Below are 16,491 nucleotides of genomic sequence, written 5' to 3' on the forward strand. Positions count from 1 at the left end.
CATAGTCTTCTGACCTATGAAGAATTTGTAAAGTTCGGAAACCAAGCAGCACCTGCAAGAGGAGAAGCCATTATTACAGAAAGAGCGAATCATTCTTAATAGGCACGTCACTAGAGGCCCGTTAGCAAACAGTTATGAACGCCCCAAACATAGGAGTGCAGTCATTGATCCTCAGGCATGTCGTCATCCCCATCTTGCGCCCTGGCGGAGTCTTTCTTGCCCTTCTGCTGCTTCTTCGCATATTCCATGGCTGCCTTCGGAGAGTTAAAGATTTTGTTATCAGAGGGTGCCCCTATACGTAGCCGCGCTGGGTACAACATAGCATATGGAATTTCCTCGGCCCGGAGAATCTGTTTTACTCCGGCAAATTCCTTACGCGCTGCCTGCACAGCCATGGTGAAGTCTGGGAAAAATTCCAATTTGTTACCCTGATAGTCTATGGTGCCTTTTTCCCTCGCCAATCGCTGCAGCGTATCCCTGTCCCTGTGGTTCAAAATTCGAGCTATTATAGGACGTGGCGCTGCCCCCGGCACCGGACGCTTTGCCAAAGAGCGGTGTGCCCGCTCCACTATAAACACTTTAGAGAGCTGGTCAAAACCAAATATCTCCACAAAGAGTCTCTCCATGAAATCTTCCATTTTGCCCACATTCGTTGATTCCGGCAGCCCCGTGACGCGGATGTTGTTGCGCCAGGACCGCCCTTCCAACTCCTCATTCTTAGCCTGCATTACCACCAACACTCTCTCCATACTGAAAACTTTATTAGTCACTGTCATGAGGCCATCCTCCGTCGCAGACACCCTTTGCTCTACCTCATCCATCCGTTCATTTTGCCGCTCAAATTGCGTGGACATATGGTCCAGTCGGTGATTAACTGCTTCCATAGTGCCTTCTATAGATTGCAGCGTTTTCTGCATGGCTATTAGCGTGGCCTCCAAGTTCGGCGCACCCCCCGCAGCTCCTGACGGTTCAGTATCTGATAGACCCTGCGACGGGGGCACTCCAGTTCTACGTGTTTCAAAGTTTAGCTTGGGCTGATTTCTCTCAGGCCTGCCCATAGCGCCAGTTATAATTATACACCCCTACCAGTAAGTCTCAAGACACTGATGAGCAACTTCGATGTATCCCAAAATGGCGGCGCCATCCCGGGAGGCGCACAAATGTCGCTAGGAGTTGGGCAATGACACAGCTATTCCCCAGCAGGTGTAAAGAAATGCAGTTTCCAGCAGAGTCAGGGCCAGCAGGCGCTATATATCCAAAATACACTCAATCAGACGCTATCCGCAACTCTAGCCCTGTCCCCCACCACGTTGTTCCCTAATTGTCGCTACAACACCACTGCCAAATCAGGCCGGACAGCCGCTCCCGTGTGCACCGATCAGCAAGCAGCCGCCCACATGCAATCGAGGGTTCTCCACAGCCCAGCGCCTCCGGTCCCAATCAGCAGCCCACCCCCGCCAGTCACACCTCGTGCGGCCAGACCCGGAGCTACCAAATCCCGCCTCTGCAGCAATCGTTGCCGCCAGGCCTCAGCCCCACTCACCGCAACCAGCATAGGCAAGCGCTCAATTTCGCCGCCGTCCACCAATTCCTACACAGCATCAGGCAACTTCCTCCGTTGGATCTCTCGGCAGCAACGCCTCCGGGCCTCCCAGGCAAGGCCAGGCCCGATCTTCAGCTCCTCACTCCGTACGAGGCACAGGCCGCCAGCATCCAAGGCGCGCTCCGGTCTGACGGCGCCTGCACGGGGCTCCCCGAGGTCAGTACTCACTCCGCACTGACTCCGCTAACTACCGCATACAGGATTGCTATCCGCACCTCCCTCCAATCACTGCTACTCCAATCGGCAAGGCCCACCCCAGGTGCCGGTGACGATCGGCTCCCGGCTCCAGCAGGCCTGTGTACTCTGCACGCGTCCGTGGCCGCGTCGGTTTCGCGAGGGCTGTAAGGATAGTCAAACCGGGGCCGCAGACCCCCGTACCAGGCTCAAACCACTCCACCGGTAGTCAGGCACAATATTCCGCTGGGGCAGAGAGCGTCAGTATCTGGATTATGCGGATTACTAGCGGATATTCAGCTTAGTCTGGCAGAGCCTCACCGATGTGCGGCCATCTTGCCGTGCGCCCTCTAGCGCCCCCATGGATTATCTTTTTGTAATTTTGGAGGAGGAGGAAAATGTAGCTGAGGACTTTGTAGACATATGTATGGGATGTAAAGTTTACCTGCATCAGTGATACTATTGTTGATTTTTTTGATTCTGAAAGTCTGATTTGTCAAAAATGAGAATACTACAACTCTTTTCTGTCACCCAGATAGACTGAAATCGAGCATCCTATATGGCGAGCTGCTATGTATTAAAAGAAACTGTAGTAGAACAGAACAATTTGAGAAAGAGCCAAAATTACATGATTCATAGATTTAAAGAGAGAGGTTATCCTCATTGGGGAACATGCTACATGCTAGAAAGAGGGTGTTGCACAAAGATAGGAAGGATCTTTTTCATCGCTTTCCCTCTAGCAACGAATTAGACACTACTGTGACTACAATAGAAGGCTTCCATATATGTTGTAACTGAAAGGTCTGTAAGAACAGTTACAATGTAAACACCTATATTGTCCCAGACTCTAAACAACAAGCTAAGATAAAAACAATTTCTTATGTGCAAGTTGGATTAGAGACTAAGGGCCTGATTTAGAATTTGTCCAGATGCGTTACACAAACGTAACGGATATCCCATTCGCCGTTTTAGAAGTGCATTATATTCAATAGCACTTGTAATACGGTGGACGAAGTATCCCTCGTGTTGTGATAGAGCAACATGTCTATCAAACTCTAAATCAGGCTGTAAGTCCCCTACAGACCTCAATTCTGATGAGGAACTCAATATACATTTGGGTCACTTGTGCTGCTAGCTTACCCTTTTACCTAGCTTTTTTTGAGGGGCACAAAACTAGATTGATTGTTTGCAACATAACTTGGTTAAATGAAGCTTTCGTTCTGGAATTATTTTGTTCAGCAGTTCACATTTACTACAAAATATATCTTGTAAAAAGATTAGGCAAAAATGATATCCCAACTCTATAAAAACCCTCCATTAAAACACTCAAGCACAGCATCTGTGGTGGGATTCATATTCCATTTTAACTTTGCACATTTAAAAAAATCATCAATGGCCACATTTGTGCACATTTCTTTTTGTTTGCAACCCTCATGCAGCCTTTACAAATCTATTGCTAATTTCTTCCATGAGACATACACAAATTCTGTTTGGTTTATCAGACAGTCTACCTAGTTTAAATAAGCATTGTGATATATGGTTTTAATTATGGAAATGAGGTGATGGGGTATCGCATGTACTCCACAGAAGGAAGACTCATCTGACAAATTAGAAGGGCCCTTGATCCATCTGTTTATTTAGTCGAGTTTTCAGACATGTATTTTGTTTTTTTACTTTTAAGGCCAGCTAGGGTGAAATCATGTATTTTCCTCAGTCTATGATATAACTGAATGATCAAATATGACATGTCCCTGCCTCTGAGCATTTGTGTTTTTTTGGGAGATTATGTATTTGATATACACAGCTCCGGGAATTTTCTTCCATCATTTTAATTAGGCTCAGTTGAGCCCTTCTTTATCCTTGAGCAGGGTCCATACCACATACTATGTATTATTAAATTATTTATTTACTTATTTATGCGTGTGGATGGGGCTCACTTAAGCCTTATTTGAGCTTTATTTATTAACTACCTTCAATGTCACTGAGCAGTTTACATTTACTGCCTTTTATTCATTTGTGTTCCAACTCCACATTGGATTCATATGCCATGTATATTTTTGTTAAAATGCTTTCTTTCATTGTTTTTGGAGTACATTTCTAAGAATCTTTGTTGATTAATGTAATATTTGTCTATAACGTGTTAATGTTTAATAGTGCATGGATTGTTACTAAAATTACAAAATGGTATTTGTAGAGATTTTTCAATAAATATGCTATACCAGGCTTATCCAGCCTTTATGTTTTTCACTTTCATGCTCTTTATATTAAGTGTGTGTTTTGACCCACTTCAACCATGAGAAAGGCTAAGGCAGAAACGTGTTGGGTTTGCGAGCTCTAGCGCTCCAATAAATCTACTTGAAACTGCAAATCCGTAAGTGCACTATTTTTGTGATCTTGGATCAAACTTTTTTTAATTGAATAGCTGGGCTCCTCTCGCCCTCCGCAGTGGCACCACTGATAGAGCAAGATTTCGCATCGCGACTTGCTCGAGTCAAGACCCTCGAAAATCTATTATAATCTCGTAACTTCAATTGTTTGTTTTACTAATTTTATGTATTTTGAATGTGCGTGGGTATCATAGAGATGCTTGCTTATGTGTTCTACTAATACGATTAATTCTTGTTCCTAACATGGCCGCTGCTTGACTTACCTATTCTGCGCATGCGTCAGTCACACTCACGTGACTTTGCGTAGAGATAGTTTTGGAGGGAAAGGGTGCGCATGCGTAATAGCCACAAGATGGCATTTCCCTGTAATAACGTGGTGAAGCTCGTGCTGTTGCTCTCGTGTCGTTATATATAGCACTAATATCTAAATTATATAGTATAATTTTATGATGATAAACGTGAAGTACGAAATTATGACATATAATGCCTTCGTTTATTTCTATGTACTAATTTGTTTTCGCTTACTTTTCATGTATCCTCGGCACTGAGGGGTGATGGGGCTGGGGAGTCCATCTTGGAGGGCACTACTGCGCCGAATCAGTCGATGGTGCGGTGGCATTGAAACCAAGCCAAAGAAGGTTGCTGCCAGAGCCTGCATGGGAAGATGCACCTTCACCCAGCGAGAAAGCCTAACTTGTACCCTATTTGTATACATTGTATTTCTTTCCATTGTATTCCCTGCGACTTCTCGTGGGAACCCCAATCTTGCTAGGCGGCACCTTAGGATGCAAAATAGGCCTTAGAATAGTCTGTTCTGATTGGTGTGTTAACCAAATCCTACCTTAGGACCAATCGAAATTGGGGATTCTGACACTTTGCAACATTTGGGGGGTGGTACACTGACCCAAAAGAGTATATATAGCCTAGGTTTAGCTAGAGAAATTGTCCGACTTGTCTGAATAGCTGACCTGTCACTGACCCAACACACTCAATAGGTGACTTGATACAGAGGTGCTGCGGAGCTCTCTGTCCGAATTCGACCATAGACTAAGGTTTTACTAAACCTTAAGTGCTGGCGGAGCACTTTTGCTGGGAGTTCGCTGACCCAATCGGGGTTCTGATCGATAGCTGCAGAGAGGGTGGAGCGCAGGCGTTGCTTCCGAACTGCGGGTGCTGGTCGTGTCCTGGTGGTCCTGTCCTGATCCTAATCTGGGTTTCCTGTCCTGTCCTGGGGTGTCCATTCTGCACCTGCTGTCCCACTGAGGGTTATCTTTCCTTGAGGGTATTTCCTGTCCTTAACTGACCCGTGGCCAGGGTTGGTTTTCACACCAGTCTAGGTAAATATCTTGCTGAAAATCTCTGAAACTGCACTTCCTATTTTCTGTCTTTGCTTTAATAAAGACATACCCTTTGCATATGTTAATTTTCCATGTTTTTCTCTGCAAATCATTGCATCTCATTAAAGTCATTTACATTTTGCATTTCATAGCATGTTCCTATGTTCCCCTGCCTTTTTAATATAAATCTTTCTATACTGTTTATGAATTAAATGTGTGTTACAATTTTCCTCCTAAATACTGAATTGAAGTAATAACGTTAGCATTATAGCATGTTGCACTTTTCTACTCTTCACTAGATGTATAGGTTTCCCAGTGTCTTTTCTCTCGAAATATGACCTAATGATAAAATCCTAAAATGTGCATAAAATTCCTAGCATTTAGTACCCTCCCTCGAATTTCATTTCCGTTATTTCGGGATTTTCCCTCATTATAGGGTTAGATGGTTACCTGTATACTCTTCCTATATGGTTATGTGCTCTTCGGTATTCTGATTATAGATTGCCTCATTACTATAAACTGTATGATTGCAGAATCTGAAATCTAAGATAAACCTTTAAAACTTCTCAGTTGTCCGTGGTCATTTCATGAAATAAAGTACAAAAAAGTTGGGTTTGTATCTTGCTGCCTTTCCTTTTACAGCTAGCTCCCTGACCCATCGTGGTCATAGGTACCCATAACGGTGGATGGTAAGTTGGGTACACTGGAAATAATCGAAAGGGAACTCACAATTATTGGTAGTAGATTGTGTGGTCATCTGATCAATGTATATGATAAAGTAAAGTATATGGGCCCGAAGCCAGAAGTGGCGAAATTATTGGTCGGGTGACCCGCGATCTCTAGCAGTAATTTTCTGGTAGCATCGAGGATGGTTAGGGAATAGCTAAAGGTTAGGTAGGACTACTTAGTCTAGCTAAGTCGGATGCTGCTATAAGAGTAGACGCTTCAAGAGAATTGATCACTCACTTGAAAATTGTTTACTTTGAAAAATTATGAAATGTTTTAAAATTGTTATTCTTGTTATTATACTGTTATATGTACTAATCCATTCGTATGTAAAACGCTTTCTATGTTGTTAGGAATCCCCGGGGAATTGAATAGCGAGTGGTGAATAGAATCCACTTGCTTTGAGGTCACTGGCTTTTAAGGAAAGTTGGTGCAGGTTAGGCAGAACTGGAAGCACTAACTAGGGTTTTTTCTGAATGTATGATTGAATAAATGTTAGTGACGAGGTTCATTGGCAAAATTCCTACTGTGGCATAACCTAGTGGGGTCACACCGGAAGAGTAGCAGGTTCATCGGAGCTTGAGTGAAAGCAAAAGGGCTCGCTGGTGAAACTTTAGACTTGGATATATCCCGGAAAGGTGGATGAGTCTAGGGAAGTAGCAGGTGCCCCAATGCTAGTGTGAAGGGTAGGCAGAAGAGATCTACCCGTAGAGTGTGAAAAGTAAATGGAAGTAGTTTACTTGCAGTGAAAAAAAAAAAATCTTTCCTGTCTAGACACTTGAGCACAGTGGCGAATGTGTATTTGTTGTTAAATAACCAAGCACTAAGCACTTTAGAAAGAAAGAAAGTTTCCGTTACCTTGTGAAGGAGGGAGTCAGTCGCGAAGCTGCTCTGACGTCACTCCGTGCCGCGCTGGGATTGGTAGACACAGCGGGTTGGTAGCGGAGCTGGAATTGTAAAGGAGGGGCGAACGCCGGAGCGTGGGAACTGTCTCGCGAAAGGGCCGCGCACCCATTGGTCGAAATATTTGAACTCGTGCATTTCATTGGTCGCACGAAAATAAAAGACGCACTCGGATTAGAAGTGATTTGTAAACAAGTCACTCGTAAAAATCGTATGTGGCATTCGTATAGACCGCATACCAGACCTGATCCACGGCATATGGGATTTGAGAACGATCAGTGGAAAGGAGTTAAAAACGACATTATGTACGGAAATAAGAGAAAGGTGTCTCTTGTAAACAAAGTAAAGAATTTTTTCAAAAAGGACAAACCGATTAAAACTAGAGAAGGTGTTGTAATTCCACCACCAAATACTCCCGCATTTTTCATGATGTTCGATAAAGGGTATAACACATGTGTATGGTTGGAAAATTGGGCAGAATACACGAAAGATGACGGAGTATTGGCTTTCCCGTTAGATGGAACATTTAACAGCAGAATTCTATTCAATTTGAGAACCCGAATGAATGATTTACATCCCAGACCTAGATTAACGCAGTATGAAGCGCTAGAGGAATGGGAAATCGAGGCTTTCGAAAGGGATAAGCCACGGATGGATAAAGGGTTAACTAAATTTTATCCAAAGTTGAAGCAGGAAGCACGAGCTAAAAAGATGAAACAGTGGAGGCAGAATATGATAGTGGAAGGATTGTTTCCCATGATGCCAGCAGATGATCCTTCTGGGGGAAAGAAACGGTTGGAAAAATCTAAACATTGGGTACCCATCGGAGAGTCGGATGATGAATTATTAGATGACATATGTATGAGAAGTCCGCCTCCTTATAATGAAGGACACCGACCTTCAAGTGCGGGAGATATTTCCCGGAGACCTCCACCACAAGAAGAGATCAGGTCCGCAAGTGTAGGAGGGGGTACCAAATTCCTCCCTATACTGAGAATTTAGGACCAGTGGATACCAGAAACATATACCCCAGAATGTCAGCTAGTGGGGAGACAGGATATTCCCGTGAAGGAGATTTTTCTTCTCGACCTCCCTACGGAGGCGAGATGAGACCCTCAAGTTCAGGAATGCCGTTATTACAGCCACAGTATGAGGAAGACCGAAGATCCCTAGGTACAGGAAGTTTGTTCCCAAGACCAAATTATGGTGAAGGACCTAGTGAGACTCATCCCACTGCCCCGAGTTATGCTCCCATTCTGACCCCACAGGTGTTACATGACAAATCAGTAGAGAGATTGCTGGAAGAAAAGGAGCGAGAAATTCTAGCAAAACAAAGGGCTGAAATAATTCAGAAAATCTCCCAGTTAAATACCAGTCCTGAAGCATTGACAATCCCAGTAACAATCGGACCCGTGGTTCCATTGTACGGGGATCGGCATGAAAGTCCAAAACCTCCTGTCATTACTCCCGTCATAGCACAGCCCAGACCGGAACCCTTAATTGTAGATGAACAGACGAGTGAGTGTGAATCTGAAGTCTCACTGATGGATCTGCCCATTAGAAATACAGGGAAAAGAATGCAGAAAAGACATACAGCCTGATTCATGTAGGTAAATTGCACTCGCAAAGGGCCAGATTCTCAGAATCTGGCCCTTTGCGAGTGCAATTTTTGCATTTGGTATTCATGATACCAAATGCAAAAATCGCTATGTAAGAATTCGCATATTTGCGTGGAATGGCATTTAAGGAATCTCTAATAGAGATTCCTCAAATGCTATTCATGACACAAAACAAAATAGCGATTTTGGACTTTTGGGGCCGCTATTTACCGAGAGGTCAGACCTGTCGGTAAATAGCAAAAACTCAGAAAAATGCTTTTAAAAGCATTTTTCTAAGTTGCATGTTGCACACACACATGTCCTTTGGACATGTGTGCGCGCAACACCTGTTCAAATGTGCATTTTAGGGGTGCTACAGGGTGCCCTTTGGACACCCCTGGCACCCTTAAAATCGCTATCTCATTTGCGAGTAGCAAATTGCTACTCGCAAATGAGGGATACTCCCCATTCATTCCTATGGGCCTCTTGGCCCATAGGAATGAATGGGGAGTATTTGCGAGTAGCAAATTGCTACTCGCAAATAAAGAACATGTAGGAATCGCTATTTAAGTAGCAATTCCTACATGAATGCCGTTTTGCGTGTCCTCAATAGCGAATCGCTATGATTCGCTATTAGGGACACGCAAAACGGCATGTACATGAATCAGGCTGATAATCCTTTCAATGCGAGGGAGATTCAAATGGAATCGACTTCAGGTACTAGAAGTGTTACTTTGGTTACACCTGAGGAAATTGAAAGATGGAGTCAAGAATTAGAGAAACAAACTTCGCAAACGAAACCTTTAGACCTCTACAAACTGAGAGTAGAAATAGAAGAATTAATGGCAGGAAATGTAGGATTAGACAGATTAAATACCTACTCTGAAGAAGAGCTGTTGTTTATGTGCAAAAGTCTTACCCGCAATGTCCGAGTACTTCATGAAAAATTGACAGATACTGCTGCTAGTATGGGAATAGACATTTCAAAATCAAAACCCTTGCAGAAACCATACCGAGCAGAATTTTCAGACAGAGATTTGGAAAACCTGAATGTGTCAGGGAAAAAGGCGCAGGTCAAGGAACTATTGACAGTGTTACAGAAATGGGGAGATGTAGAAAGGTGGAAAGACAGGTGGGCCCGAAAGAAAGATGAGGCCAGGTCTAAGCAAGTAACTCCCGAATTTGTCCTAAAGGAAGCAGACAAACCAGAACAGTTATGCCCTATGCGCGAAGTGCCAGGTGGAAAGTATGTACACGTTCCATGGTCCCGGCAGGATATTGTGTCCTTTACCAATGACTTCCCAAAATTACGAGAAAAGCCAGTCGATTGGTACCGGCAGGTAGAAAGATTCGTAAAAGTGCAGAAATGCCTATGGAAAGACCTGGATGGGTTCTTCGACATAGTGGTCCCTGTAGATCTGTGGACTGAGTGTAAGATAGCCATAGCCTGGCCTAGTGAGGAATACCCGAGAGATGAAAAAACAGGGGAGCCATCGAAGGAAGTGAAGAGGAAGTATGAACAAGTAATTCAACATTTGAAATTAAAAGTGCCTGCAAAGGAAACTGATTGGACCAAGATAGATAGAACCACGCAAGAAAGGGATGAGACAGTGCACTCCTTTTATGAAAGGCTGTTGCAGGTATTTAAAACATACAGTGGTATAGATAACATCGAGATGAAGGACATGACCCACTTCATTTACAGGTTTGTAAACGGTTTAAGACCCGAAATTTGTCAGTGGATAAAGGATAATAAAATCTGTTGGCATACCAAAAAGATGGATGAGGTCCTACGGTACGCAAAGTACTGTGAGGACGAAATGGCAGAAAAGAAAAAGGCCCTGAAGGAGAAGGTGATGTGGGCTCAAGTAAAGCTTGCAGAACAGCAGGAAAAGCAATTGAGTAAGTTAAACAAAACTACTCAGAACCAAGGCCCTGGGGGTGGGGGTGGAGGAAAACCCCGAGCTAAAATGAGTAGAGAGGAAGCGAAAAAGAAATTTCCCTGCCACCAGTGCGGAGAAATTGGACATTGGAGAGACGAGTGTCCCTATTTACAGTCTGATAATGCCCAAACACCTGATTTAATTCCACAGACGCAGAATGAAAAACAAAGAAAGACCCAGCAGCAGGTAAAAACGATTCAAGTGCCCCGAGCGCCAAAACCTATTTTTAAAGGGAAGTCACCACAGGGTGATGATGTAGAAATTTGGGGAGGCACTGAGGATAGAAATACAGCAACTTCGCAGTATTTGTTGAACGACACCTTTTTCTGTGATGACCAGTACTGACGGGGCCTGAGAGGGGAGGACGAGGAGTGCGTACTTGGCGCCTCTTTGCCGGTAGACCAGTCAGGGCTATACATTGAAGGAAAGGTTGATGGAAATGATGTCACCTTTCTATTGGACACTGGTGCTACCCGTTCTACTGTAAGAACAGTGGACGTTCCAAACCTACCCCTCTCGGGAGAAGCAATCCAAGTAGTAGGAGTGTCTAATCAATTGATTAGTACACCTGTTACCGAACCCATGGAGATCTCAATTGGAAATTTTAAACAAATGCACAGATTTGTTGTCTGCGATACCAGTCCGGTAAATTTACTGGGACGTGATTTGCTGTGCAAAATGAATTGTACCATCTTTTGCACACCAAAGGGCGTCGAAATTCAAACCCCAGATGAAGACGGTATCTACAAGCTAATGTTAATTAGACCTGACTCAGAAATAAAACGAATGACTATACAGGACTTGCCTGAAGAACTCCAGCAGACAGTGAAACAAGAAGTGTGGGACTTTACAGGAAAGGATGTGGGATTAATGAAAAACATAGACCCCATACAAATAGCTATGAGGGAAAATGCAGTATACCCCAATACCAAGCCTTACAGAATGAGTGCAGAAGTGAGAGCAGGTGTTGCCATTGAAATACAGAAATTGCTAGAAGCAAACATCATACAGGAAGTAATGAGTAGCCCGTGCAACTCACCCATTATGGGCATCAAAAAGCCTAATGGCAAGTACAGAGTAGTGCAGGACCTGAGAAAGGAAAACAAAATAGTGGTCCCTTGCTGCCCTATTGTCCCGAACCCAGCAGTGATTCTGTATCAGATCCCCTGGGATGCTGAATGGTTCACTGTGATAGACCTATGTCATGCTTTCTTTTCGATTCCCTTGCATCCAGACAGCAAATTTCTTTTCTCATTTGCTTTCAACAGTAACGTGTATGTCTGGAACAGGGTCCCCCAGGGGTACACAGAAAGCCCCTCTATCTTTAATCAGATCTTGAAAAAATGCCTTGAAACTTTAGTCTTACCTGGAAAATCTGTTTTGGTACAGTACATTGACGACCTATTGGTGGCGTCTAAAAGCCATAGGGATTGCGTGGTTGACACCATTGCCCTACGGAATCATCTGAGTGAAAAGGGACATAAAGTGGCCCCTGAGAAATTACAGTTCTGTTCGAAATCAGTGAAATATCTGGGACACCAGATAGAAAAAGGTATCAGAAAAGTCACCTCAGAGAGAGTCAGGATAATTCAAAATATGCAGTTACCCCGTACTCAGAAAGAAATCAGAATGTTCCTCGGAGTTGTAGGTTACTGCAGGCAATGGATTGTGGGATTCGCAGTCCTTGCAAAGCCTTTGATACAAATGACAAAGAAAGGAGCAAAGGACCCAGTTGAATGGAATGACGAGAGCTTAACAGCTTTCACACAGTTGCGAAATTGCCTGTGTACAGCCCCTGCTCTGGGAATGCCTGACTACTCCAAGGAGTTTGGCTTATTCTGTGACACTCGTGACAATTGTGCATTGTCAGTCCTGACTCAGGAGCATGGTTTGACCAGAAGGCCTGTGGCATATTTTTCTGCCACTTTGGATCCAGTGGCTGCTGGACTACCTGGATGTCTAAAAGCAGTAGCTGCAACTTGCACCAGTTTAGAACAAAGTGAGTCAATTATTATGGGACATCCTGTAACTGTGTATGTTCCACATGCAGTTGTGATCCTATTGACTTGTACAAAAACTCAGTATCTCACCCCTAGTCGGCTGACTAAATATGAGAGGATTCTCATGGGTGCCACAAATATAGTCATTACCCGATGTAACATTTTAAACCCTGCCACTCTACTCCCTGACTCAATGGTAATGGAAGATAAGGGAGATAATGAGCATGACTGCATTGACCTGACAGAGTTTAGTACTAAACCCCGCCCAGACATTAAAGAAACTCCTTTGCCTGTACATGATGAGGAATGGTTCGTGGATGGTTCATGCCTAAGGCATGAACTCGGAGGCCTAAGTGCTGCCTATGCTGTGGTCACGTTAAACAAAATTGAAGAAGCATCTTATCTATTTGGAGTAAAGTCTGCACAAGTAGCCGAATTGATCGCCCTGATAAGAGCTTGCAAATTGGGAAAAGACAAAAGAGTAACAGTGTATACTGATAGTCAGTACTGTTACGGGGTTGTGCATGACTTTGGCCAATTATGGCTACAAAGAGAATTCCTGACTTCCTCAGGTACCCCCATTCGGAATGGAAAAGTTGTCCAAGACCTTTTAGAGGCAATCCAATTACCAAAAGAATTGGCAGTGGTCAAATGTGTTGCTCATAAGAAGGGCCTTGACCCTGTATCTTTGGGAAATGATTTTGCTGATCGGGTGGCAAAACAATGTGCTATGGAACAAATGAGAATAAATCCCAGGCGGGGTGGGGTTGGAAACAGCTGCCAACTTAGAATGTTTGAAGAAGTGCCTACATGGGATGAAGTGAGAGAATGGCAGCATGTGACGCCCTGGGAAGAGAAAGAGAAATGGAAAGAACAAGGTTGTAAACCGAGACGTGAGGATGGTGTCATTGTGGGCCCAAATGGTATGCCTGTGTTACCCAGACACCTGCTTGCCCCAGTGGCTCGATTGATACATGAGGGATCACACATTGGGAGGGACCCCATGGTTCTGGTATTTCAACAGACTTGGTACAACAAGAAATTCAGGAAAGTAGCAGAATCTCTCTGCCAGAGGTGCTTGACCTGTCAGCAGTTCAACGCTGGCAAGAGAACAGTAGTTGAACTGATGAAAATTGGGAGATCAGGGGGTCCTTTTGTAAGAATACAAATTGATTTCATTACCATGCCTCGTTGTGAGGGAAAAAGGTATGTCCTTGTCATTGTCTGCCTATTTTCAAAGTGGGTGGAAGCTTACCCTGCCACACAGAATGATGCCATAACAGTAGCTAAGCTCCTACTAAAAGAATTGATACCTAGATTCGGGGTTCCAGTCTTTATTGACTCAGATAGAGGCGGACATTTTCAGAATGAAATTTTGGCCCAGCTTTGCAAAGCATTCGGGATCACACAAAAGCTGCACTGTGCATATCATCCAGAGGCTTCTGGAGTGGTAGAATAAATAAATGGCACTATAAAAAATAGATTGGCAAAAATGTGTGATTCTACTGGCTTGAACTGGATAAATGCCTTGCCTCTTGTTCTGATGGGACTCAGAAGCATTCCAGATCGAAGAACAGGCCTGAGCCCCCATGAGATATTGATGGGAAGAGTGATGAGACAAGCGTGGGTACCAGGATACAAACTGTTAAGCATTTCTGATGATTTGGTACTTGAATACTGCAAGCAACAGGGTGACCAAGTGCGTTCTATCTCTCGCCAGATTGGGGCAGACGCCGTCGCCAACCCGACAACCCCAGTTCACAAATTGGTTCCTGGTGACTGGGTTAAGATAAAGAAGCATACTCGTTCGAGTTGCCTTGAGCCAAGGTGGGGGAAAAGCGCCAAGTAATCCTGGTAACAACAACCGCTGTGAAGTGCGCAGGCGTGCCCAAGTGGATCCATGCCAGCCATACCCAGAAGGTGATACCCGACGAGGAACATGGAGCCGAAGGTTGTCCAGCTGAGGGGTCTACAGACGTTGGTCCTGAAGTAGCTGATATCAGACGGCCGAGCACCAGTCCCGTTGAGGGTCCTGTAGGCGTGGGTCCAGAGGTAGCTGATGACGTATGGCCAAGCACCAGTACTGCTGAGAATCCCACGGATGTTGTCCCGGAAGTAGCTGATGACGAGCTACCGAGGATCTGGCCAGAGGATTGGATACCCATAATCGACCTTCCTGGAGACCCACTCAGAACAAGAGAGCGAATAAGAGAAGACAGAGAATGGAATAGAGAGGTCGAGCAAGGCACAGGCGAAGACCCTCAGATCATTGAGATTCACATCAAATCTGAGGACGAAGAAGAAGGTCAGACAGGGACAGAACAAGTGATCGATACTCCTCCACTGACTCCTGATATCGAAAAGGGACAGACTAGACATAGTGTAATAGTTCGAGCAGAAGAAAATCAAGGGATCGAAGTGCTCGAGCAGGATCAGGCAGAACTAGGAGAACATGTTCAGGACTTAGAAACAGAGACATTTGAAAGCAAAACGCAAAATATACCTGAACAAGGCCAGCTTAGTAACCAGGCAGAAGAAATAGATACAAGACCTGGGACTAGTCAGACAGAGAGGGAAAAGGCAGAAATTGAAGTGCCACAAACAAGTGAAAATAAAAGGACATTAGAAGAAAGCCAAATCACAGTGCCAGCTAAAAGACTCAAGAAAAAGAAGCACATTGAGCCAAGGTATATTAAGAGACTAAAATTAAGAATAAAAACAGTCCAAGAGAAACTTGCAGATATAAGAAGAAGTCCCCGAATTGCAGAAATACCTGAAGATAGCTCCAAGAGAAGGAGTGAGCGAATAAAAAGACAAAACGAAAAATACCAGGATCCGGAGTGGACTACTTAATCTTGGAAAACTTTGAGGATCTTGATATTACTGACGAAAGCGACGGAGAACAGATTACTGATTACTCTGCAGAGGAAGAGGAAGAACCGCCGTGAAATTGCTCAGCATAAAAATACCTGGGCAAAGGCCACAAAGAGGGGTTGAAATTTTCTTCTGAGCCAAAATGTCTGATTCAAACGTGAGTGGTAGACCTAGCAGAAGTTGTTGCAAAACATGCTGCAAGGTGTGTATATCTAGTATAGTTATAGTAATATTAATTTGGATAGGATTAACAGTTTTCATTCCTTTTATGGTAAGCAAAAATACTAATATTGACCCTACCCAGACTACTGACACTGAAGAACTGACAACACGAAGTGTAGAAAGACGTGAAAAAGCACTCAGACAGACAAAACGAGACTTAGAAGCATCAGATGAGGAAGGACTACATTACCACGGAGTTAGAAACCAGACTCATTTAAATGTTTTCGCAAACCTGTTAGTGCATTATGTAGAAACTATGGAAATAGAAGATTGCTATGTCTGCATGAAGCTACCTACTTCGGTGGCTGAAGGCGTGACATATCATCATCTACCTCTGACCTATGGAATCTCCTGTAGTATTTTAGCAAGCTTATTTTACAAAAGAGGACCGTTACAGTACTATTACTCTAACAATGACGTGATATTTTCTGAACTTCCAATACGTGGAAATCTGAATCCTGTACATACCAAAAGTGACGTTACACGTTATATGGGAGAATACTTTCTGACTATAGGTACAATAGATTTAAATGAAGCACACAGAGACAACTTGACCTGCTCATTACATGAACAAGAAAAGATATTTTTGAACATGGCAGAGAAGAGAAGGGAGAGTTTCCAAAGAAAGGCAAATGACAAAAGGCAGAAAACACCTAAATGGGCTGAGAACATGGAAAGCACCTCAAATGGCGGGGCAGGGCCTGCTTTGTTGCTGGATTTCAAA

At 43.9% G+C, this 16,491-nt stretch overlaps 1 protein-coding gene across 1 annotated transcript in view; it reads left to right on the plus strand.

Annotated features, from left to right (window-relative positions):
* The first annotated feature begins 2,138 nt into the window (after positions 1 to 2,138).
* Positions 2,139 to 16,491, plus strand: part of PP2D1 (protein phosphatase 2C like domain containing 1) — a 126,924-nt gene continuing 112,571 nt past the window's right edge. Inside the window, exon 1 of the mRNA XM_078662853.1 lies at positions 2,139 to 2,192. Coding sequence (XP_078518979.1) covers positions 2,139 to 2,192 — 54 coding nt within the window. The remainder of the gene's footprint in view (positions 2,193 to 16,491) is intronic.

Source organism: Lissotriton helveticus, chromosome 10 (assembly GCF_964261635.1).
Source record: "Lissotriton helveticus chromosome 10, aLisHel1.1, whole genome shotgun sequence".
Taxonomy (NCBI): domain Eukaryota; kingdom Metazoa; phylum Chordata; class Amphibia; order Caudata; family Salamandridae; genus Lissotriton; species Lissotriton helveticus.